This window comes from Elephas maximus, chromosome 20 (assembly GCF_024166365.1).
Source record: "Elephas maximus indicus isolate mEleMax1 chromosome 20, mEleMax1 primary haplotype, whole genome shotgun sequence".
Classification (NCBI taxonomy): Eukaryota; Metazoa; Chordata; class Mammalia; order Proboscidea; family Elephantidae; genus Elephas; species Elephas maximus.
In genome coordinates this window covers 9,821,284-9,848,603 of record NC_064838.1, presented here as the reverse complement: position 1 = coordinate 9,848,603, position 27,320 = coordinate 9,821,284, and the positions used below count along the sequence as shown (strand labels likewise).

Sequence of the window (27,320 nt, the reverse complement as noted above, 5' to 3'; positions counted from 1 at the left end):
TGGAACACATCATCACCTGCACACACATGCAAGTTCAAGTTGAAGCTGAAGAAAATTAACACAAGTCTACAAGAGCCAAAATACAACCTTGAGTATACCCCACCTGAATTTAGAGGCCATCTCAAGAACAGATTTGACGCGCTGAACACTAATGACCAAAGACCAGGCAAGATGTGGGAAGACATCAAGGACATCATATGTGAAGAAAGCAAAAGCTCATTAAAAAGACAGGAAAAAAAGAAAAGACCAAAATGGATGTCAGAAGAGACTCTGAAACTTGCTCCTGAATGTGGAGTAGCTAAAACAAATAGAAGAAATGATGAAGTAAAAGAGCTGAACAGAAGACTTCAAAGGGCAGCTTGAAAAAACAAAGTAAAACATTATAATGAAACATGCAAAGACCTGGAGTTAGAAAACCAAAAGGGAAGAACATGCTCAGCATTTCTCAAGCTTAAAGAACTGAAGAAAAAGTTCATGCCTTGAGTTGCAATTCTATGGGAAAAATATTGAACAATGCAGGAGGCATCAAAAGCTGATGGAAAAAATACACAGTCACTGTACCGAAAATAACTGGTAGACATTCAGCCACTTCAGGAAGTAGCATATAATCAAGAACTGATGGTACTGAAGAAACAAGTCCAAGCTGCACTGAAGGCATTAGTGAAAAACAAGGCTCCAGGAACTGATGGAATACCAATTGAGATGTTTCAACAAATGGATGCAGTGCTGGAGGTACTCACTCGTCTATGCCAAGAAATTTGGAATACAGCTACCTGGCCAATGGACTGGAAGAAATCCATATTTGTGTCCATTCCAAAGAAAGGTGGTTCAATAGAATCGGAAATTATCAAGCAATATCGATATCACACATGAGTAAAATTTCGCTGAAAATCATTCAAAAGCAGTTCAAGTAGTACATTGACAGGGAACTGCCAAAAACTCAAGCCCAATTTAGAGGAGGATGTGAAATGAAGAGTATTGTTGCTGATGTCAGATGGATCTTGGATGAAAGCAGAGAATACCAGAAAGATGTTTACCTGTGTTTTATTGACTATGCAAAGGCATTTGACTGTGTCAATCATAACAAGTTATGGATAACACTGCAAAGAATGGGAATTCCAGAACACTTAACTGTGCTCATGAGAAACCTGTACATAGACTGAGAGGCAGTCATTCCAGCAGAGCAAGCGGAGACTGTCTGGTTTAAAATCAAAAAAGGTGTGTGTTAGGGTTGCAGCCTTTCACCATACTTATTCAATCTGTATGCTGAGCAAATTATCTGAGAAGCTGGACTGTATGAAGAACAACACAGCATCAGGACTGGAGGAAGACTCATTAAAAACGTGCAGTACGCAGACGATACAACCTTGCTTCCTAAAAGTGAAGAGGACTTGAAGCACTTGCTCATGAAGATCAAAGTCCATAGCCTTCAGTATGGATTACACCTCAACATAAAGAAAACAAAATTACAACTGGACCAATGAGCAACATCATTATAAATGAAGAAAAGACTTACGTTGTCAAGGATTTCATTTTATTTGGATCCACAATCAAAGCTCATGGAAGCGGCAGTCAGGAAATCAAACAACGTATTGCACTGGACAAATACACTGCGAAAGATCTCTTTAAAGTGTTAAAAAGCAAAGATGTCACTTTGAGGACTAAGGTGCGCCTGACCCAAGCCATGATAGTCTCAATCGCCTCAAATGCATGCAAAAGCTGAGCAATGAATAAGGAAGAATGAAGAAAACTTGATGCCTTTGAATTATGGTGTTGGTGAAGAATATTGAAAATACCATGAACGCCAGAAGAACAAATATGTCTTGCTAGAAATACAGCCAGAGTGCTCCTTGGAAGTGATGATGGTGAGACTTTATCTCACATGCTTTGGACATATTAACAGGAGGGACCAGTCCCTGGAGAAGGGCATCATGCTTGGTAGAGAGTAAGCAAAAAAGACGAAGACCCTCTCTATGAAATAGATTGACACTGTCATGGATTGAATTATGTCCCCATCAGGAATGTGTGTATCAACTTGGTTAGGCCATGATTCCCAGTATTCTGCCATCGTCCTCCATTTTGTGATTGTAACTTTATGTTAAGTGGATTGGGTGGGATTGTAACATCACCCTTACTCAGGTCACCTCCCTGATCCAGTGTAAAGGGAGTTTCCCTGGGATGTGGCCTGCGAGAGATAAAAGGTGCAGGGAAGCAAGCAGAGAGTTAACCTCGTACCACCAAGAAATCAGCATCAGAGGCAGAGTGTGTCCTTTGGACCCAGGGTCCCTGCACCTGAGAAGCTCCTCAACCAAGGGAGATTGAGGATGAGGACCTTCCTCCAGTGCTGACAAAGAGAGAAAGCCTTCCCCTGAGCTGATGCCCTGAATTTGGAATTGTAAGCTACTAGACTGTGAGAGAACAAATTTCTCTGTTAAAGCCATCCACCTGTGGTATCTCTCTTACAGCAGCACTAGATGACTAAGACAGACACAGTGGCTGCAACAATGGACTCAAGCATAACAACAATTGTTAGGATGGTGCAGGACTAGGCAGCGTTTCATTCTGTTTTACATAGGGTCACTATGAGTCGGCACTGACTCAATGTCATCTAACAACAACAAAAACAACTTTGTATTAGGACCAAATTACAAAGTAGAAACTGTTACTACTACTCTCTTACACTGATTTTCAGTGTACTATTTTATGCATACATTTTATTTTATCGTCACAGCACCTTCTGAGGCAACTACTGTTGGTATCTTACTCCCTATGGGCAGGAAAGGTAAAGCGACTTTGTCAATATCCTGCACGAAGAAGCAAAACCTGGGCTGCGCTTCTCCTTCTGTACTCTTCAAGGATGCTGTGGAATGTAATGTGTTTCATGGAGGGCATGCCCACACTACGACGGCCATAAGGCCAGTCATTCAAGATTAAGCTCAATGTGTTCAAATGTACTGTGCTGAATACGCATCCTGTTAAATCCATCTTGGCTTGTCAATGGCCTGTTCAACGCATGCTACAAATACCAGTTTAAGGACGGGGTTCCTCAGCTTCTTTTGTTAAAAACCTTTTCCATGACCATATCCTCGGAGCCAAGAAAGCTTCTCAGGTTCTCCTATAAAAGATTCTTTCCATGAATCTGTCCTTACATGGAAATGATCAGGTATACATCCTTATAGTCTTCCAATCTCACATTCTATCATCTGAAACTTTGTTTCCAAAGACAGAATAATAGTAAGTAGCATGACATATAAAATGGACGAAGAAGGTACAGGGTAAAATTTCAAGTTGGAGATTTGGGACAAATTTCCCCCATATGAGTCTCCAGATTGTCTTTCAGATTACCCCCCTGCTGACAATATCTATTCCTAATTTTGCTAATTCATTAATTCTCATAACTACCCCCATCCTTCCTCTTTTGGAAGAAAGTATTGCAAAAAATTGTACTTGGACTCCAGAAACAGACTACATGCTCTGTCATGATAGCTGTGTATCTTCAGGCAAATTACTTAACCCTCCTTAGTCTTTCTTCTGCCTTCATCTTAACATCAACTCATGTAATTGCTATTTACAGAAATGAAAAAAGGACACCTTCCACAGTATCTGGCATTACAAAAGGCACTCAACAAGTGATAGCTACCTCTATACCTTTGTGTATTTTTTCCTTCTACCTGGAATGTCCTTACCCTATTCTCTCAATTACTTCAGGAAAAAAAGGTGTGTGTAAATACCCTAAGGCCTAGACTATTGAACTAATGAAAATTCTTTGCACTCTTTGAGGCCACGTCCTTCCATGATGCTATTACTATACTTATGAATACATTACCAGTCTGTCTCCCCCACCTGAACGTAAACTCTTTTAAAAGAGATCTATCTTGGTCCATCACCAATCCCAAAGTGCTGTACACTTAGCAGAAACTTAGCGGCTGCTCGTTAAACTTAAGGTGAGCAGGGAACTGGTGGAAGGACGGACTGAATAAGGAGCCTCAAACTGTTTAGGTTTTCACGTGTTCAGATAACCTGTGCAAACTTCTACCATCAAAAGTCCCTGAGTATTCCTACGGGATGTCATCGGATTCTTTATATCCAGGAACAAAAGCTCCTTTTAGAAGCAATCAGTGTATCTTCAAGGTCTGTGTGTAGAATACATATCATATCAATGTTTTTAAACATCATTTAGTTACAGAAAAGCTTACACCAGAGCAGAAAGGAACACTTAAAGATCAAATTAACCAGAAATGAATGACATGCCTAAGACAAACGTGTATATAAGACTCATTCGGAAAAAGGCTCATGTCCTCCTGTCTTTTGTGATTAAATCTGTTTGCAGACGGACTTCAGCAGCAAGGTTTCAAATCAGTTTAAGTATAGAAGGTTACCTATAGCAATTCCGGGAAGCCCTGGTGGCGTAGTGGCTAAGCGCTACGGCTGCTAACCAAAGGGTCAGCACTTTGAATCCGCCAGGCGCTCCTTGGAAACTATGGGGCAGTTCTACTCTGTTCTATAGGGTAGCTATGAGTCAGAATTGACTCAACGGCAATGGGTTGGGTTTGGTTTTTGGTATAGCAATTCCAAGGAGCTCTGGTGGCACCGTGGTTAAAGCGATCTATTCTCTATAAGAGTCAGAATCAACTCAACAGCAGTGGGTTTGAGTTTTTATAGCAATTCTACTTCTAGGTATATATCTAAGACACTTGAAAGCAGGGACTTAAACAGGTACTTGCACATGAATGCTCATTGCAGCATTATTCACAAAAGTGGAAACAACCCAAGCATCCATCAACAGATATTCAGATAAACCAAATGGGGGATATATATACAATAAGACATTGCTCAGCCATAAAGAGAAATAAAGTTCTGATACATGCCACATCATGGATGAACCTTGAACATATTATGTAAGTGAAATCAATCAGTCACAAAAGAACAAATACTATATGAACCCACGTATACGAAATACCCTAGAATGAGGCAAACACATAGAAGCCAAAGTTTATTAGTGGTTACCGGGGGTTGGCCGAGGAGGGAATGGGAGTTACTGCTGACGGTACTGACTTTCTGTTTGGGGTGATGTAAAACTTTTGGTAATAGATACTGGCGATGTTTGCACAATGTGGAGAATGAGATTAATGTCACTGAACTGTACACTTAAAAATGGTTACAGTGGCAAAATTCGTGTTATACATATTTTACTACAGTAGAATTAAACAAACCAAAAATCAAAATGAAACAAAAAAATGCTACTGAAAGAGGTAAAGATCCTAAACCAAATACTCCCAAGACTGCCCTGTAACAGGTTTTGATTTCCACCTGCAAATTGACTACAATTCTTAAGAGTTTTACTACTGATACAGGAAGGAAATTTACTTCAGAAAAAACATGTGTGTAACTAGTATCAAGGACCCTGTGGTGAAGTAGCTAAGAGCTCAGGCTGCTAGCCAAAAGGCCGGCAGTTCAAATCCACCAGGCCCTCTTTGGAAATCCTACGGGGCAGTTCCACTCTGTCCCATAGGGTTGCTATGAGTTGGAATCAACTCCATGGCACAAAACAACAACAACTAGTATCAAAGGGAAAGTAAAAGAGAAGTTGGAATAAGTAGCAAGGCAAGGGAAAGAAGAAGGTGCCTCGATATGTAGGTGATCAATGCAAAATTTTGGTGGGTATCATTTAGTCCCTAAAATTAGAGAACGAATTTCTTTTTCACATGTGAAATGAGGTTCCTCTGCTACTTTGAAAATTCAGTTACCCTTCTGCACAGAGTAGCCGGCTCTTCAATAAAGCTTTTGTCTAAATTATATGGAAGAGGCAACTGTTACTCAAATACCAGCTGGTTAAATTCCATTGTTTCTAAGTACAACTTCTGCTTTTATGATTAAAAGCTTTTTTTAAAAAGCAATCATCCTGTAAGAAGAAAAAAGTATTTAAAAAAAAAAACCAAGGAAAAATTACTATAAATACCTGAGTATTTAGGCAGCATTAATTTCTAATAGGATTTTCAAAGACTAAGTTTTAAACTTATGAAATTTATAAATTAATAATTCTACTAAATGCATACTTACGATTTCATTAGGAAGTTATAACAGACTGTGCTTCAAAATTTCATTTAGACAGAAAAACCAGCTATACGCAAGATGCGAGAGAGACAGTGAAGCACAGGATGAACTGAGCTCTGCTGGCAGAACACTTACTCCCCCACTTCCGTGTGGAGGAACCCCCTGGAGAAGCACTTCTGGTCTATTTTTCCATCCTCTGCTCTGTTTTCCCCAGGGCAGGAAAGATTGTTCTAATCAGTAATTTTAAGAGGAAGCAACAGACATGTGTAGACCAGCCCCATCCTCTCTCCTGACGTCTTGCATGTAGGAAGTACACACTCTGCTGTGCTCGTTCAGGCCCGAAGTTTTAGAGAGGCAGGTCTGCTTTAAGGAGATAAAGGATCAGCTGTGAGAGGGACAGTATAATGAGGACACATAAATGAGTGCTACATCTGGCAACATACAGGTTGCTGGTAACCCGGACAACAGCACCTTTAGTGGAAGGATGGCACTAGGAGTCAGACTACTGTGGGCTACAGAGTGAATGGGAGGTAAAGGAGTGGAGGCAGTGAGTACAAACAACTCTTGTTGTAATGTAAAAAAAAAAAATTGTTGGAATGAGGAGTACAGAAATAGGGCTGGAGGGGGTGTGACATCCAGGGAGGTCTTTTGTTTGTTTTTGTTTTTTAAATATAAGACCCTAGAGTATGTTGGAAGTATGTTGATAGAAAAGAAGACTAAAGATGCAGAAGACAGAACAAACTGACTGTAGGGGACAGCGGCAGGAGTGACGTCCTTGAGGAGGAATGGGATGAATGAATCCATATATAAGGGGAAAAGCTGTCCTTTCTTAGGAGCAAAAATACTTATTTTAACAGGCGGGACTTCAGAGAAAATCAGTACATGTATCATCATCAACAAGGACTGGATGAAAAAGCAGGAGTTGTATATTGATATCGGATAAAACACCCATGGAAAATTCATGGGCCATATCCTGGGCCACAAACAAACCTCAACAAATTAAAAAAAAAAACTCAAATCGCGCAGTGTGTTCTCTGATCTAATGGAGTCAAACTAGAAATCAGTAACAAAAAGATAAAAGGAAAATCTCCAGACACATGGAAATCAAAAAACACACTTCTAGATAATCTACAGGTCAAGAAGAAAAGTCTCTTAAAAAACAAACAAAAAACACATACACACACAGAAATGAAGGTAAATATAACATATAAAATTATGCAGAATGTAGCCAAAGCAGTGCTGAAAGGGAAACTTATAGTACTATACACTTATAATAGGAATGAGAAAGGTCTCCAAACAATAATCTAAGTTCCTACTGCAAGAAACTAGAAAAAGAGCAAAAGAAACCAAAAGCAAGCAGAAAGAAGGAAATAATAAAGAGCAGAAATCAATGAAATTGAAAAAAAAAAAAAAAGGTGTATCTTTGGGAAAAAATCAATGTAATTAATAAAACCCTAGCGAGGCTGACACAAATAAAAAGACACAAATCACCGTATCAGAAATGAAATAAGGGCTATTACTATAGATCCTGCAGCCATTAAAAGGATAATAAGGGAGCACTGTGAACTACCTTACACTCATAAATTCAACAACTTAAAAGAAATGGACCAATTTTTAAAAACCACAAGTTAGCAAAACTCAACCAAGATGACAGATGATCTCGATAGTCTTTTTTTATCTTTATTGTGCTTTAAGTGAAAGTTTACAAATCAAGTCAGTCTCTCATACAAAACCTTATATACACCTTGCTATACTCCTAATTGCTCTCCCCCTAATGAGACAACATACTCCTTCTCTCCACCCTGTATTTATGTGTCCATTCAGCTAGCTCTGTCCCCTTCAGCCTTCACATCTCCCCCGCAGACAAGAGCTGCACAGAGCTTCAAGTGTCTACTTGATCCAAGAAGCTCACTCCTCACCAGTATCATTTTCTATGCCATAGTCCAGTCCAATCCGTGTCTGAAGAGTTGGCTTTGGGAATGGATCCTGTCTTGTGCTAACAGAATGTCTGGGGACCATGCCCACTGGAGCCCTTCTAGTCTCAGCCAGACCATTAAGTCTGCTCTTTTTCCAAGAATTTGGGGTCTGCAACCCACTGCTCTCCTGCTCCCTCAGGGATTCTCTTTTGTGTTCCCTGTCAGGGCAGTCATTGGTTGTAGCTGGAAACCACCTACTTCTTCTGGTCTCAGGCTGATGTAGTCTCTGTTTTATACGGCCCATTCTGTCTCTTAGGCTCATACTTACCTTGTGTCTTTGGTGTTCTTTATTCTCCCTTGCTCCATTCAATAGTCTTATAACCATTAAAGAAACTGAATTTGTAATTAAAATCTCCTGAAAAAAGAAATCTCCAGAACCAGACAGTTTCATTGGAGAATTGTACCAAACATTTAAAAAAAAATTAACACCAATTCTACATAATCTCTTCCAGAAAATAAAATTTGATGGAGGGAAAATAAGGGTGTTCCTATCTTCTACTTTCTCAATGACACATGAGGCAAAGGAAGAAGGGAAAGAGGGAGGGAGAAGAAGGCATGGGACTTATCCACTAAATAAGAATTTACTGAGTGCCAACTATGGGCTAAATACTGTTTAGACACTGGGGCTACAGGAATAAATCCAGCAGACAACGAAGTTCCTATTCTTATGAACTTACAACGGCAGGAGTTGGAGATAGGGAGGAAGACAATACATAAACAATATAAAATGTCAGGTTTGTAGGAAGAACAAACAGAATTAAAGAATAAAGACTGACAGTGGGAATCAGGAAAGGCTTCTCCTCTAAGCTGAGATTTTAGGACACCTGAAGTAAGTGAGGAAGTGAGTCACGTGAATTTCTGAGGGAACAGCAATTTAGGCAGAATGAACAGGGAGTGTAAAGCCTGAGGTTGAGTGTAAAAGATTATTTAGCACGTTGAAAGAACAGCAAGAAGGACAGTGTGTCTGAAGAAGAGTAAGCAAGGAAGAGTCATAGAGGAGATCAGAAGGAAGGAGGTGAGATCAGAAGGAAGGAGGTGAGATCAGAGGTTATGGGAAGGGCTGGGGTGCAAATCGTACATCATTGTAGCAATGATATGGGTTCTGAATTTTATTACAAGTGATATGAGAGCCTCTAGAAAGCTAGGTGCTGTGCAGTCTGCTTATCTTTTAAATAGATCACTCTGGAGACCACTCTGCAGAACAGACCAGGTCGCCATGAGTCAGAATCGACTCAACGGCAACTGTTTTTAAGACTGGAAAGGGTGGAAGCACAGAGAACAGTTAGGAAAGTTACTGTAATAAACTAGGTGATGGTGGCTGGAAATAGGAATGGCTGTGGGAAAAGTAGTGAAAAGTGGTCAAACTCATGATAAATATTTGAAGTATATTAAAAAACCTGTTGCTGTCGAGTCACTTCTGACTTGTAGAGACCCTATATTTATATTGAAAGTATAGCAGACAGAAATTGCTAGTGGATATGAGATATGAGAGAAAAAAGATTAAAGGATAACTCCAAGGTTTCTGGCTCGAGCAACAGGTAGAGCGAAGCTGACACTTAGCAAGAGAGGGAAGAACTGGGAAGAAGCAGGTTGGGGTGTGGATGTTATGAATGTGGGGGCAAATAAAGACTTCAGTTGGGGGCATATTAAGTTTTTTCCCAACTTTTAAAATTTTTTTAATTTTGAAAAACTTTAAAACTACAGAAAAATTCTAAGAATGGTAAACATCTGTATACCTTCACCTAGATTCACCATTGCTAACACACTCTATTCTATTTTCCCTGGATCTCGGATTCAATCAAGGATAAGCATATCAAGTTTGGGATGCCTACTAGATGTCCAGTGGATATGTCAAGAAGGTAACAGAACATATGTGTCTGGAATTCAGGAGTAAGGTCAGATTTGATAACTCATGTTTTGTAGTGAGAAACTGAACCAATTACTATATATATATATATAGTTGGACTAGGTGTCCATTTGAGGTTGATGATTATAAATTTAAAATGAAATCAGTCATTCTAGTTGTGATCTTTCTCTAGTAATATTCAACCGACTGGGTAGAGACACAGCAAAAGGAGACAACTGGATTTAACCACGGTTAGGAAAGCAGTTAGAGGAGTAATGAGGCAAGGGAGCTGAGAGTATTCACAATGAAGGGACTGTAATGACTGCATGAAGGGGTAAGGAGGGAAACAGAGACAGAAGGGGATGAGAGTTGTTTTAAAAGTCTGTGATTACACAAAACCAAAATATTATTATTTAACAAATATTAAGTATTTGCCTTACTGAATATTTGCCTCAGCAAAAAAACTACTCTGTACCTTTTCTAAGACAAGAAAAACAGTCATTATTACCAATAAATATTTATCACATGTTTACTATGCAAAGGACATTGTGTTAAAGGCAAAGGATACAAAAAAGTATAAACACCAATCTCCTAGAAGGTAGAGCTGAAAGGTAACTGCGAAATCATAGTCTAATATCCTCATTTTACAAAAGCGGAAACCAAGGTTTAATGACTTATCCAAAATCACAAGGCTTGTTCATGGCAGAGGTAAGACTAGGCCAAGGTCTCTGAACTTTTATTCCAACATCACCATCTCAGCCTCCAAAATCAAGATATTAGAAAATTTCTATAGAATATACAAAAAACGACTCACAGTGGTATTCTTAGGAAATGATAAAGGTGGTGGGGAAAAAGTCTTCTATTTTTCACTTCAGTACTACTTGAATTTTCTGCCTTGAGCATGTATCACATTAATAACGAAAATAATGGGGTTGTTGTTGTTAGGTGCTGTTGAGTCAGCTCCAACTCATAGTGACCTATATACAGCACAACGAAACACCACCAGGTCCTGGACCATCCTCACGATAGTTGATGTGCTTGAGTCCATTGTTGCAGCCACTACGTCAATCTACCTCGTTGAGGGTCTCCTTCTTTTTGCTGACCCTTTGCTCTACAGAGTATGATGTCCTTCACCAGGGACTGGTCCCTCCTGACAACATGTTCAAAGTATGAGAGATGAAATCTTGCCATCCTCACTGCTAATAAGTATTCTGGTTGTGCTTCTTCCAAGACGGATTTGTTTGTTCTCCTGGCAACCCATGTTATATTCAATAATCTTCACCAACGCCATAGTTCAAAGACATTGATTCTTCTTCAGACTTCCTTCTTCATTGTCTAGCTTTCATATGCATATGAGGCAATTGAAAACAAGCTGGCTTGGGTCAGACACGCTTTAGTCCTTAAAGTGATGACACCTTGCTTTTTAACATTTCCAACAGACCTTCTGCAGCAGAGTTGCCCAATGCATCATTTGATTTCTTTACTGCTGCTTCCATGGGCATTGACTGTGGATCCAAGTAAAATAAAATGCTTGACAACTTTGATCTTTTCTCCACTTATCATGATGTTGCTTACTGGCCCAGTTGTGAGGATTTTTGTTTTATGTTGAGGTATAATCCCTAATGAAGGCTATGGTCTTTGGTCTTCATTATTAAGCGCTTCAAGATCTCTTCACTTTCAGCAAGCAAGGTTGTGTCACCTGCATATGGCAAGTTGTTAATAAGTCTTCCTCCAAACCTCCTGTTACGTACTTCTTCATAAAGTCCAACCTCTCAGGTTATTTGCTCAGCATACAGACTGAATAAGTACAGTCAAGGGATACAACCCTGACCCACACATTTCCTGACCTTAAACCATGCAGTATGCCACTGCTATTCACAAGGTTTTTACTGGCTAATTTTTTTTTTCAGAAGTAGACTGCCAGGTCATTCTTCCTAGTCTGTCTTACTCTGTAAGCTCAGCTGAAACCTGTCTGCTATGGCTGACCCTGCTGGTATGTGAATACCAGTGACAAGCCCCCATAGTATGACAAACTGACACATGAGCAGGGGAATAGGATTAGCTACATAATTAAAAAAAAAAAAAAATTACAATATTCTGTGCATAGCAACCAAAACTGGACAAATACTTTCAGTTTTTATATTCATCTGCTTTTTTAAACTCAAGACATACTAACATTTGAGAAATCAAATTTTTCAAAAAGAAAATTTTCCATAAATGCAAAAGTACATTACTCCTTAACTACATACAAACAAAGACATTTGGTAGATGATACCAAAATACTGCCAAAATCATTACAAATCTTTTATAATGCTCTCAAAAAAAAACAAAAAAACCAAACCTGCTGCCGTTGAGTCAATTTCGACTCACAGCAACCCTATAGGACAGAGTAGGACTGCCCCATGGGGTTTCCAAGGAGTGGCTCATGGATTCGAGCTCCCAACCTTTTGCTTAGCAGTTGTAGCTCACCATAGCTCTTAACCACTGGGCCAATTATAAAGGCAAATATGTCATCTCTATTTTGTAAAGGCAAGGTACAAATGGATGATTCTATTGTGAAATGTATTCAAATGCTTGTCTTCTTTAAATCAAGGGCTCATTACAAGTCTTATACTCACTAGCTGGCTTATCATCCCTAGAAACTTTGTTTTGAGTTGGAAGACCCTGTATGATATGCCTTTCTCCTACTATTCACCAGACATAGCATAGGTTAGCTATTTTATAAGGTTATAATTCCAATGAATTAAATTTTTAAAGTAGCTTATTTCAGTTTCATGGGATAGCTTGTGACTTTAGGTATCTTTCCCAACAAGTCGAATCTATAAAGCAGACTGATGTGCAAAGAAAGACAGAAAATAATGTTCAAATTAAGCAGTGGCTTTTATAGAGTACCCAAGGAGCCCTGGCAGTACAGTGGTTAATAGCTACAGCTACTAACCAAAAGGTCGGCAGTTCAAATCCACCAGCCACTCCCTTGAAACCTTATGGGGCAGTTCTAGTCTGCTCTACAGCGTTGCTATGAGTCAGAATCGACTTGTCGAAGGGTTTGTTTTTTTTTTTTTTTTTGGACATCGTACCCAAAGGCATTTAAAGGAAAAGAAGCTTGCTTAGTTGGTTTTGTTAACAAAAAGGAAAACAGATGAAATGACACCAACTGCTTAAATGAAATCCCTATTCTTCTCAGCCCCCCTCAACCCTACTCTACTCCAAATTATTAAATACTTATGAGCTAGGCAATCTTCCTAGGCTCTCCACACAGATATAGCAGTTATGGGATAGGCCATTAAATCCTTTAGTTCATGACATGACTGAGCTGAGCTCCCATTTTTTGTGTGCTACGTGTGTCAGAGAACTGTACTCCATAGGGTTTTCAAGGCTGTGACCTTTCAGAAGCAGATTACCAGACCTTACTTCCAAAGCATCTCTGGATGGGTCTGATCTGCCAACGTTTCGTTTAGTGGTCCCAGTGCTTTACCATGTGCACCACTCATGAGTGGCCATGAGTTTGAATAGATTTGAAGGCAACTAACAAAAACAACAAGGCCTGCTCTAACTGCAAAAGTCACCTGAGGAGGCAGGGCCAAGACGGAGGAATAGACAGATGCTTGCGGCGAGCCCTCTTACAACAAAGACCCAAAAAAACAAGTGAAACAATTATATTTATGACACACTAGGAGCCCTGAACATCAAAGACAAAGTTGGAAGACGGACTGAGCAGCAGGGGGAGGAAGAGACGGTTCAGAAGTGGAGAGAAGCTACCGGACCTGACATGCCGGGAGCCCTAAGGAACCATTCCCAAGAGCAGCTGCAGAGGGCTGGTACCAGCATTCAGCTGCAGTTTACTCCGGGAGAAGCAGCCAGCCTCACAGCCTACTCACACCTCCGGAACCAGAGAAAAGCGCTTTCAGCCAAAGCTAAGTACTTGTGTATATTTTACTGCATGCCCCGCCGCCGCCCCCACCGCCCCCAAGCCGGCTTCAGCAGCTGTTGATTTACCTGGGCCTGAGAAAGGCCCTGTTGAGCACCTAGAGTCATCCTCCAGCCTTGGAGAAGGAATACATTCACAACTGGGGGAAAAGATAATTTGCCAGCTCCACTAACCTGGGGAGCCCAGGACAGAAGCGGCCCCTGTCCAAGCATACACGGTCTGTGGATTTTGAGTACCTTTTCCCCCTGCATGGACCTGTGTGAGCCTATTTCAGGAGAATAGACCCTTGTTGGCAGACTACATTTGTTTCACCTGTGCGGTGGAGAGCTGGGTGTTTAATGTTTGACACCGCTTTGCCTATTAAACACGGTTCTCACCTACTCACATCAGGGGCCTAAGGACTGGTGGCTCCATTCAGGTCACCCAGCCACCTGCAACAGGGGTCCAAGGATAACTGGTACCTCCCAGTCCCTACAAACCAAAATTTTGGGTGCCCATGGTCCATCTGCAGAACCCACCCACCTGTATGCTCTAGGGAACTAGGATGTGCTTTCCTCAGAGACACCTGGGGGATGATTCTCAGCCTCTTGCCTTGTTCAGAGCTTGATCCCCTGCTGCAAGCAGATACCGGTACCTACACCAATCACCTCTGCCCCTCTAAGACTGTAGGACAGAGCCTGTACCACACACTTGATGATCAGCTACCTGGACACCTGAGCTGAATTCATATAAGAAAAGTGAATGGACTCCTAGACTGATATACCTGATAACAGCTCTAGCCATTTGGTGATAGGACATCAGAGCTTCAAAGGTGAAAATAATCAAGCTAGCTCACTCAAGCAACCCATTTCAGCATATCAAAACAAAACAAACCAAGAAGCTAGGATACAGTAAGCAAACAAAATAAATGAATACAAGAACTTATACATGGCTCGGAGACAACAGGCAATATCAAATCACATAAAAAGACAGACCACGATCGCTTCAACAACCTCTCAAAACAAAGAATCAAAGGATCTTCTAGATGAACGTGCCTTCCTGGAATTACCAGATGCAGAATACAAAACATTAATATATAGAACCCTTCAAGACATCAGGAAGGAAATCAGGCAATATGCAGAACAAGCCAAGGAACACACAGATAAAGCAGCTGAAGAAATTGAAAAGGTTATTCAGGAACATAATCAAAAATTTAATAAGCTGGAAGAATCCACAGGCAGACAGCAATCAGAAATTCATAATATTAACAATAAAATTACAGAATTAGACAACTCAACAGAAAGTCAGAGGAGCAGAACTGAGCAAGTGGAACGCAGAACTAGTGAACTTGAAGATAAAGCACTTGGCACCAATATATTTAGAGAAAAATCAGATAAAAGACTTTTTAAAAAATGAAGAAAACTTAAGAATCATGTGGGACTCTATCAAGAGAAATAACCTACAAGTGATTGGAGTACGAGAACAGGGAGGGATAACAGAAAATACGGGGAGAATTGTTGAAGATTTGCTGGCAGAAAACTTCCCTGATATCGTGAAAGATGAGAAGATATCTACACAAGACGCTGATCAAATGGCACATATGGCAGATTTTAAAAGAAAGTCACCAAGACATACTATAACCAAACTTGCCAAAACCAAAGATAAAGAGAGAATTTTAAAAGCAACTAGGGATAAACAAAAAGTCACCTACAAAGGACAGTCAATACGAATAAGCTCCGACGACTTGGCAGAAACCATGCAGGAAAGAAGGCAATGGAATGACTTATGTAAAGTATCGAAGGAAACGAATTGCCAGCCAAGAGTCATATACATAGCAAAACTGTCAAATATGAAGGTGAAATTAGGACATTTTCAGATAAACAGAAGTTTAGGGATTTCATAAAAACCAAACCAAAACTACAAGAATGCTAAAGGGAGTTCATTGATTAGAAAATCAATAATGTCAGGTATCAAACCAAGACTAGACAATGGAAAGAGCAATCACAGGCCAAGCCAGACAGGGAAATCACAAAACTAAATCAAGATTAAAAAACGCTCAAAACAGGGAAAACAGCGACGTTACATAATAAAAGACAACACTGAAACAATAAACAGGGACTAAAATGTAGTCATAGCTCTTCCATATGGAGAGGAAGACAAGGTGATACAAATAAATAAAAGTTAGGTTTAAATTTAGAAAAACAGGAGTAAATATTAAGGTAACCACAAAGGTGACAAACTATCCTTCACATTAAAATAAAATACAAGAAAAAAATGGACTCAGCAGAAACAAAATAAAAAACAACAAATAAGAGAAAAAGAAAACATACAAACTACTCAGCACAAAAAATTAAGTGGAAAAAAGGAAACTGTGAACAAACACAAAAACAGACATCAAAGTGACAGCACTAAATTCATCCCTATCCATAATTACGCTAAATGTAAGGAGACTAAATACACTAATAAAGAGACAGAGAGTGGTAGGATGGATAAAAAAACATGATCCGTCTATATGCTGCCTACAAGTGACATACCTTAGATTTAGAGACACTAAAACTCAAAGGATGGAAAAAAATATATCAAGCAAACAACAATCGAAAAAGAGCAGGAGTTGCAATATTAATTTCTGACAAAATAGACCTTAAGGTTAAATCCACCACAAAGGATAAGAAAGGACATTAATATAATCATTAAACGGACAACACACCAGGAGGATATAACCATAATAAATATTTATGCACCCAATGACAGGACTGCAGGGTACAAAAAACAAACTCTAAGAGCATTGAAAAGTGAGATAGACAGCTCCACAATTACAGTAGGAGACTTCAACACACCACTTTCAGTGAAGGACGGGACATCCAGAAAGAAGCTCAATAAAGACTCAGAAGATCTAAATGCCACAATCAACCAGCTTGACCTTATAGACATATACAGAACACTCCACCCAACAGCAGTCAAGTATACTTTCTTTTCTAGTGCACATGGAACATTCTCTAGAATAGACCACATATTAGGTCACAAAGGAAGCCTTGGCAGAATTCAAAACACTGAAATATTACAAAGCATCTTCTCTGACCATAAGGCCATTAAAATAGAAATCAATAACAGGAAAAGCAGGGAAAAGAAATCAAACACCTGGAAACTGAACAATACCCTGCTCAGAAAAGACTGCATTATGGAAGACATTAAGGATGGAATACACAAATTCATAGAATCCAATGAGAATGAAAACACTTCCTATCAGAACCTTTAGGACACAGCGAAAGCAGTGCTCAGAGGTCAATGTATACCAAAAAATGCACACATCCAAAAAGAATGGGCCAAAATCAAAGAATTATCCCTACAATTTGAACAAACAGAAAGAGAACAACAAAATAAACCCTCAGGCACCAGAAGAAAGCAGATAATAAAAATTAGAGCAGAACAAAATGAAATACAAAACAGAAAAACAATTCAAAATATTAACAAGACCAAAAGCTGTTCTTTGAAAAAAATTAACAAAATTGATAAACCATTGGATAAACTGACAAAAGAAAAACAGGAGAGGAAGCAAATATCCCGAATAAGAAATGAGATGGGCGATATTACAACAGACCCAACTGAAATGAAAAGAATCATATCAGATTACTATGCAAAATTGTACTCTAACAAATTTGAAAACTTAGAACAAATGGATGAATTCCTAGAAACACACTACCTACCTAAACTAACACAAACAGAGGTAGAACAACTAAATAGACCTATAATGAAAAAAGAGATTGAAAAGGTAATCAAAAACTCCCAACAAAAAAAAGCCCCGGCCCGAGGGCTTCACTGCAGAGCTCCACCAAACTTTCAGAGAAGAGTTAACACCGCTACTACTAAAGGTATTTCAGAGCATAGAAAAGGATGGAATACTCCCAAATTCATTCTATGAAGCTAGCATATCCCTGATACCAAAACCACGTAAAAACACCACAAAAAAGGAAATTACAGACTTATATCCCTCATGAACTTATATGCAAAAATCCTCAAAATTCTAGCCAATAGAATTCAACAACAAATCAAAAAAAATAATTCACCATTACCAAGTGGGATTCATACCAGGGATGTAGGCATGGTTCAACATTAGAAAAACAATTAACGTAATCCATCATATAAATTAAACAAAGACAAAAATCACAGTTTTATCAATTGATGCAGAAAAGGCATTTGACAAAGTTCAACACTCATTCATGATAAAAACTCTCAGTGAAATAGGAATAGAAGGAAAATTTCTCAACATAACAAAGTGCATTTATACAAAGCCAACAGCCAACATCATCCTTAATGGAGAGAGCCTGAAAGCATTCCCCTTGAGAAGGGGAACCAGACAAGGATGCCCTTTATCACCACTCTTATTCAACATTGTGCTGGAAGTCCTAGCCAGAGCAATTAGTCTAGATAAAGAAATAAAGGGCATCCAGATTGGCAAGGAAGAAGTCAAAGTATCTCTATTTGCAGATGACATGATCTTATACACAGAAAACCCTAAGGAATCCTCCAGAAAACTACTGAAACTAATAGAAGAGTTCAGCAGATTATCAGGATACAAGATAAACATACAAAAATCAGTTGGATTCCTCTACACCAACAAAAAGAATATCGAGGAGGAAATCACCAAATCAATACCATTTACAGTAGCCCCCAAGAAGACGAAATACTTAGGAATAAATCTTACCAGAGATATAAGGAAAACTACAAACACTACTGCAAGAAACCAAAAGAGACCTACGTAAGTAGAAAAACATACCTTGCTCATGGACTTAACACTGTAAAAATGTCTATTCTACCAAAAGCAATCTATATATACAATGCAATTTTGATCCAAATTCCAACAGCATTTTTTAATGAGATGGAGAAACAAATCAACAACTTCAAATGGAAAGGAAAGAGGCCCCAGATAAGTAAAGCATTATTGAAAAGAACAAAGTGAGAGTCCTCACTCTACCTGATTTTACAATCTATTATACTACCACAGTAGTTAAAACAGCCTGGTACTGGTACAACAACAGATACATAGACCAATGGAACAGAACTGAGAATCCAGAAATAAATCCACCCACACATGAGCAGCTGATATTTGACAAAGGCCCCAAAACAGTTAAATGGGGGAAAAGACACTCTTTTAACAAATGGTGCTGGCATAACTGGATATCCATCTGCAAAAAAATTAAACAAGACCCATACCTCACACCATGCACAAAAACTAACTCAAAATGGATCAAAGTCCTAAATATAAAATCTAAAACAATAAAGATCATGTTAGAAAAAATAGGGACAACATTACGAGCCCTAGAAAAACATAACTAAAAATGCAGAAGAGAAACTAGATAACTGGGAGCTCCTAAGAATCAAACACCTATGCTCATCCAAAAACTTCACCAAAAGAGTAAAAAAGATCACCTACAGACTAGACGAAAGTTTTTAGCTATGACATTTCCGATCAGCACCTAATCTCTAAAATCTACATGATACTGCAAAAACTCAACTGTAAAAAGAGAAGTAATGCAATTAAAAAATGGGCAAAAGATATGAATAGGCACTTCGCTAAAGAAAACATTCAGGTAGCTAACAGATAGATGTGGAAATGCTCATGATCATTAGCCATTAGAGAAATGCAGATCAAAACTACAAGGAGACTCCATCTCACTCCAACAAGGCTGGCATTAATCCAAAAAACACAAAATAATAAATGTTGGAGAGGTTGTAGAGAGACTGGAACACTTATACACTGCTGGTGGGAGTGTAAAATGGTACAACCACTTTGGAAATCGATTTGGAGCTTCCTTAAAAAGCTAGAAATAGAACTACTACACGATCCAGCAATCCCACTCCTTGGAATGTATCCTAGAGAAATAAGAGCCTTTACACAAACAGATATATGCACACCCATGTTCACTGCAGCACCGTTTACTACAGCAAAAAGATGGAAGCAACCAAGGTGCCGATCAAAGGATGAATGGATAAATAAATTATGATATATTCACACAATGAATACTACGCATTGATAAAGAACAGTGATGAATCTGTTAAACATTTCATAACATGGAGGAATCTGGACGGCATTACGCTGAGTGGAATTAGTAAGTTGCAAAAGGACAAATATTGTATAAGACCACTATTATAAGAACTCGAGAAATAGTTTAAACAGAGAAGGAAATATTCTTTGATGGTTACGAGAGCAGGGAGGGAGGGAGAGGGGTATTCACTAATTAGATAGTAGATAAGAACTATTTTAGGTGAAGGGAAAGACAACACACAGTACAGGAGAGATCAGGACAACTGGACTAAACCAAAAACAAAAAAGTTTCCTGAATAAACTGAACACTTCAAGGCCAGCGTAACAGGGGCAGGGGTTTGGGGACCATGGTTTCGGGGAACATCAAAGTCAATTGGCATAATAAAATCTATTAAGAAAACATCTGCATCCCACTTTGGAGAGTGGCGTCTGGGGTGTTAAATGCTAGCAAGTGGCCATCTAAGATGCATCCATTGGTCTCAACCTCCTGGACCAAAGGAGACGAAGAACACCAAAGCAAAAACCAAAAACCAAACCCACTGCCGTCAAGTCGATTGACTCATAGCGACCCTACAGGACAGAGTAGAACTGCCCCATAGAGTTTCCAAGGAGCACCTGGCGGATTTGAACTGCTGACCTTTAGGTTAGCAGCCGTAGCACTTAACCACTACGCCACCAGGGTTTCCCGAACACCAAAGACAGAACATTAATTATGAGCCCAAGAGACAGAAAGGGCCACATAAACCAGAGACTACATCAGCCTGAGACCAGAAAAACTAGATGGTGCCCAGCTACAACCGATGACTGTCCTGACAGGGAACACAACGGAGAACCCCTGAGGGAGCAGGAGAGCAGTGGGATGCAGACCCCCAAATTCTTGTAAAAAGAGCAGACTTAATGGTCTGACTGAGACTAGAAGGACCCCAGAAATCATGGTCCCCAGACCTTCTGTTAGCCTAAGACAGGAACCATTCCCAAAGCCAACTCCTCAGACAGGGATTGGACTGGACAATGGGATAGAAAATGATACCGGTGAAGAATGAGCTTCTTGGATCAAGTAGACACATGAGAATATTTTGGCAGCTCCTGTCGGGAGGTGAGATGAGAGGGCATAGGGGGTCAGAAGCTGGTCGAATGGACAGGAAAAGAGAGAGTGGAGGGAAGGAGTATGCTGTCTCATTACGGGGAGAGCAATTAGGAGTATATAGTAAGGTATACATAAATTTTTGTATGAGAGACTGTCTTGTTTTGTAAACTTTCACTTAAAGCACAATAACAACAAAAAAAAGTCATCTGAATTAACCTGGGTTTCAAATTATCGTTTAAATAATTAAGGTTTTAACCATAGCAGCTCTTATCCAAAGCTGTTGCTCTACTCTAAGAGCAGGGATCCACAAACTTCAACCCACAGGCCAAATCCAAAAGTCTAAAAATTTAACTTTATTGGAACACAGCCATGCTCATTTGTTAACCTATCTATTTTCCTATCATGACCTAACAGCAGAGGTGAGCAGTGATGAGAGACTGCATGTTCTGCAAAGCCTAAATATTTACTCTTTGGCCTTTCACAGAAAAAGTTGGCAGAGCAGCTCCTGATTAGACCAACTTTTCAAAGGTTATTTCATGAGAGACAAGGCTTACCTCTCTTTGATTAGTATCTCCCTCAGAACTGCTCAAGGGATCTACTGACACATCATTTCACCTTACTTAAGGTGATGCGTTTAGCAAAGGAGAAACAAAAACTTCTCTGGTCACATTATGCCAGTCAGTTTAAAGTATATCTAATCAACTGCATGTTTTAAGCCAGAACACACTATCTGAACCATAAATCTAGTAAGACTCCTGCTTCTCTTTGTCCAAAGAAAGAAAACTATTAACAGTATTCTGTAAGAAAATCCTTAATAAACAGGCTGACTGACACGCTTTACTTTTTTCCTCAATTTTGTAATTAGGTAATTAGAGAGTTATCTCCTGTGCATTTATTAAATCATGTTCTGACTCTGTGCTTTGTGCATATTTACTTTCTTTGGCCTGAAAGCTTTTCTCAACACCAGTAGTCATTTATCTAGTTCTATTCATCTACCCTTTGAGTTTTTGCTAAAACGTCAAGTCTTCTACAAAGATTTCAACTCAGAACAGGAGCTTCTTCCTCTGTAAACGTGTAAAACTTCGTACGTTAGTATAGTTTTTTAAAAAGCACACCTGTCTCTTGATTCCAACTCTATGACATTCCGGAAAAGGCAAAACTACAGAGACAGTAAAAAGATCAGTGGTTGCCAGGGGCTCAAGGGGAGAGAGGGAGGGATGACTAAGTGCAGCACGAGGCATTTCTAGGGCAGTGGAACTATTCTGTATGATGCTGTAATGGTGGACATATGACATCATGCATTTGTCAAAAGTCATAAAACTGTAACACAAAGAGTGTGAGCTCTAATGTAAACTATGTTATTAACTGCCATCGAGTCGGCCTCTGACTTCTGGCAACCCCAGGCACATTGGAACAAAATGCTGACCGGTCTCACGCCATCCCCACCATCAGTTGCAGACAGGACTATTGTGATCCACAGGGTTTTCTCTGGCTGGTTTTTGTTAGATTGCCAGGCTTTTCTTACTAGTCTTAGTCTGGAAGCACTGCTGAAACCTGTTCAGCATCATAGTAGACTGTGAGCCACTAATGACGGGCAGGTGGTGGCTGAGCTTGCAGTGCACTGGCCAGGAATCAAACCAATGGAACCCAGTCCAATGGAATCAAGGTGGCTCCTGCGTGGAAGGCAAGAATTCCACCACTAAGCCACCAATGTCCTCAGTGTAAACTATGGACTTTAGTTTATAATAACGTATCAATACTGGCTCATCAATTGTAACAAAGGTACCACATGAATGCAAAATGTTAATAATAGGAGAAAGTGTGTGGGGGAGAGGGGGATATGGAAACTCTGTACTGTCTTCACAATTTCTCTGTAAACCTAAAACTGCCCTGAAAAACAAAGTCTATTAAACACACTCACATCTTCATAATTATACTGAACACCTCTCAAGAGTAGGGAAGGATCCATGTTATATTCACTTTAATAGCCAAGACACTAATAACAATAACTAATATTTATTGAGTGCTTTTATACCAGGCGCTGTGGTAGGTACTTCACAAGCATCTTAATTTAATCCTCATAATAATCATGCTCAAACGATGAACATGAAGTTTAGAAAGGGTCCTTAAAACTCTGCCCCAATTCTCTCCTACTCACTCTAAATCTCTTCCCAGTGGTCTCTCGACAATTAAGCCTTCAATAACCCTTCCAGTTGACTCATTCATTTTTAATATCTAACTGCTCGCTTGGCACCTCCTCTAGGGTGAATATCTCAAAGACACTTTAAACTTAACATATTCAAAATCAACCCCTTCTAAGAAAACTCACCTGTTCCTATTACAGTGTTCCATAACTTGATGACACTATCAACCAACAAGCCAGAAACCACAGTATTATCTCAGACACTATTCTGTCTCTCATCTCCCACATCCAAGCTATCGATCTCGTCTTAAGTATTTTTTGAGTCTATACATTTCTTCTATTACTGTTACTTTAGTCCAAAATACCATAACTTTTTACCTGACTAAAAGCAAAAACCTTTGGCCTCCATTCTGAGCCCTCTCAAATTCACTTAAATACACTAGAGTCACAGTGATCTTTTAAAAATGCAAATCTTTTCATGTTTAAAATCTTTACATGACTTCGCATTTTATTAAAGACAAAACTCCTTAATATAAGATCCTGTGAAATTTGAACAAGGTCCTGGGGTGGCACAAATGGTTTGCACTTGACTACTAACCTAAGGGTTGGCATTTGAACCCACCATGGAAGAAAGGCCTGATAATCTGGTTCAAGAAAACCCTATAGAGCAGTTGTATTCTGTAACACATGGGGCCACCATGAATCAGAATCAACTTGATGGCAACAGGTTTGGTTTTGGTTAAGATTTGAACCCATGCCACCTCTCTAGCCTTATCTCACACCAGCTTCCCCCAAACCTGTCCACTCCAGTAACATGCACTCCCTCAAACCACTGGTCTTTCCACATCCTTATAAAATGTTGTGCTTGGAGTCTTCTCTTCTAAGTGTGCCAAGTTACTGCCTGTTCTTCAGATCCCAATTCCAATGTCACTTCCTCAGGGAATCTTCCCCTGACTAGGTCAATATCCTCTCCTACAACATGACACTTATCATAGTTGAAATTTTACATTATTTAAAATTTTACATTTATTTCTGTGATTTGATTGACTGTCTCATCCACTAGGCTACACTTTTTCCCACTATTGTACCCACAGCACACTGCACAGTGCCAGATACACAATAAGCACTCAATCAGTATCTAATGAAATACAAGAGGATAAGTGCCTTTCTCAAGGTCAGACAGCTAAAAGAACAGAAAAGCTGGTATTTGAAAGCACACTCTTTGCAGTGTGTTCTTACCACAAATCAGTACTGCTTCTAAAAATCTAGCATTAGGCCCAGAAAAATAAGAAGGGATCAAAGTTGCTAGCTGCTGTCAAGTCAGTTCCTACTCATGGCAGCCCCGTGTACAACAGAACATGTTGCCCGGTCCTGTGCCATCTTCAGGATTGTTCATATGCTCCAGTCCATGTTGTGGCCACTGTGTATTTTGACTGCCTTCCTACCTAGGGGCTTACCTTCCAGGCACTATATTGGACAATATTCTGTTGTGATCCATAAGGTTTTCACCGGTTAATTTTTGGAAGTACATCACCAGGCCTTTCTTTCTAGTCTGTCTTTTTAACTACTAAACTAACATTTATTGAGTGCTTTTATGCCAGACACCATGGCAGGCATTTCATAAGCACCTTCCTTTAATATTCACAATAATCTTTCCAGTCTTAGTCTGGAAGCTCCAGTGAAACCTGTCCATCATGAGTGACCCTGCTGGTATTTGTAATACCAGAGCATCACAGTAACATGCAAGCCACCACAGTAAGACAAACTTTCAGATACATGGTAGAAGTTCTCAAAAAAAAAAAAAAAAAACTGCTAAAATGAATGAGCATACAAATCAACCCACCAGGTATAACTAGGCTTCCTCAGAGAAAAGTATCCAGAGTTTAATCTAAACAATCAGAAACACATTCATTTATCTGGGACACAGCTGCCTTTCTTCCTGGTGCCCTTCCACCTGTATAAAAGATCCTTCATGAGCCACCTCTACCTATTACTAAGGCTTACTTCCCAGCCCTGTTCTTTACCCACTTTGTTTCAACTATACATAATTACTTGTGATCCTCCTAAGTAAGCCATCCTCTCTGTTTAACTCAGAATCCACCTACCTACTATTTTTGCTTTGAGTGTCATTCTTTCTTTGCCAAACCAACTTCAAATGGTCCTGAAAACTTCAGTTATCTCCTACAGTTAGCCATCCGCGGTGACTGTCCCTCTACTGAGTAGCATGCTTTCACTCCATATATTTTATGGCAGAAGTTGTGCCTGTTCCTCATTCCTACCACCAATGGTTGACCGATAGTAAATGCTAGATGCTTGCTGGTTCAGTTCCTGAATAAATTCTCACAGGACACATGGCTTGTTATGGCTCTGGAGATATTTGGGCTAGAAATGTAAATGTGGGATAGCAAAGGCTTTATGTCATAAGCAGAGATGTGCAGACTAGAGGAAGAAGTGAAGCAATCTACTCAAATACCACCTGTTCTAGAAAACCTTCTGTAAAAGCTCCAACCGAGGGCGATCCCTCTTTTCCTACCCTATCTTGGGTATCTTTCCATTTTGACTGTAGTTAACCTATGACAGGTTTTGGGCCGTAATCATTGCACCGATCTGTGCAGGATCCCAGCACCCAGTGCCGTGGAGTCCATTCCGACTCACAGCGACCCTACAGGGCAGAGTAGAACTGCCCCATAGTTTCCAAGGAGCGCCTGGCGGATTCGAACTGCCGACCCTTTGGTTGGCAGCCACAGCACTTCACCACCAGGCCACCAGGGTTTCCCCGGGCAGGATCCGTCCTCGGACAACGCTGACGGGGCTCCATCAGGAACGACCGCCTCCCAGCCCTCTCCGAGCATGCGCAGTGCAGGAACACCAGGGTTCCCGCTCCCCGGGGGCGCCCCGCTGCACCAAGGCGAGCCTGAGGGAAGCCGCGGAAAGCAGGGGCGTCGTTGCCAAGACGCCGCGCCCCGCTCGCAGCGCCGGAAGCACCCTGCGGCCGCCCCCAGCTGCCGAGCGGCTAACCCGCGGCGGGGCAGACCGGGGCTGCAGTCGCCCCCGGCCCCTCGGGCCGACCGGCTTCCCCGGGCCCCTCCGGCAGACCTCGTCTTCATCTCCCACACTCCACGCTCCCGGCCGCGAGTGTTCCTTCTCCCTTTCCCCCAGCGGCTCTCACCTCCGTTCCAGACTCAGCCCTGTGAAAGTCACTACACATCCCCCCGAAGGCTTAACTTTCCCGCCACCAGCGCCATTTATTGACTTCACGGCCCCACAGCCAGTGAGGCCGGACGTACAGCGAGCATGCGCACAACAGGGCTCGGATGCCGTGCGCTCCAGGAACGAGCATGCGCAAGACACGTGCCCTCAGGTCCCGGGCGCCCAGCAGAGTGAGCTAACGACACTCACCCTCGTCCAGGGAGGCTCAAGAATAAGCATGCGCAGGACACCCACCGTCGGGCCGAGGCGCTCCAGAGAGCAAGCATGCGCACAACACACACCCTCGGCCCAGGGCGCTGGGGAACGAGTGTGCGCACGACACCCACGCTGGGCCCGAGAAGGAGGACATGCGCAGTAGGGTGCGTGGGCTGTTGCCCCGTTTTGTGCAGGTTGGCTGGAGTAGCCAGTCATGCCAGCTCTGGCTGGTTATGGGATTTCAGGTATCCTTGTTCGTTCTTTTCAATTGCAAGCAGAAAACAGCTAGTAATTTTATTTTCTTTTTTGTCATAAACTGCAATTAGTTTGTATCTGATAAAACTAAAAGCATATATATATATATATATTTTTGCTTTCAAAACTACAGGCCTGTTTGGGATGGAAAAGTTTTGGAAATACTGGTGACGGTTGCACAACAATGTGAATATGATTAATACTAAACTGTACACTTAAAAATGCTTAAAGTGACAAATTTAATGTTATACCTGTACCACAATTTTTAAGAAGTAAAAGAGTATTTTATTACAATTTTTTGTCCATTCTACTGTCGGAAGCCTGTGGCTGGCTGTGCTGATGATTAATAGTTAATTCTGAAAAAAGAAAAAAAAACAAAGTTTAAAAGAATTTTAAAAATACACCAAGCTACCAGATTTTCTAAGCTCCCTAGGTGTAGAAGAATTCTATTACTATTGGCTCTTGAGTGTCCATTCATTAAAGAACGACGCAGGAAGCATCAAAAGATGGAAGGAATACGCAGTCACTGTACTGAAAAGATTTGCTTGACTTTCAGCCATTTCAGGAGGTAGCATATGATCAAGAACCGATAGTACTGAAGGAA

At 40.4% G+C, this 27,320-nt stretch overlaps 1 protein-coding gene across 2 annotated transcripts in view; it reads right to left on the bottom strand.

Moving 5' to 3' along the window:
* XRCC2 (X-ray repair cross complementing 2) overlaps positions 1 to 26,499 on the bottom strand; it is a 59,303-nt gene extending 32,804 nt beyond the window's left edge. The window contains exon 1 of one of the 2 annotated variants that reach the window (XM_049863361.1): positions 26,456 to 26,499. In XM_049863361.1, coding sequence (XP_049719318.1) covers positions 26,456 to 26,485 — 30 coding nt within the window. In that variant the 5' untranslated portion in view covers positions 26,486 to 26,499. Of the gene's footprint in view, positions 1 to 26,225; positions 26,427 to 26,455 lie in introns of those variants that run through there. The other variant, XM_049863360.1, reaches the window with a different exon arrangement.
* Between the last annotated feature and the right edge of the window lie 821 nt (positions 26,500 to 27,320).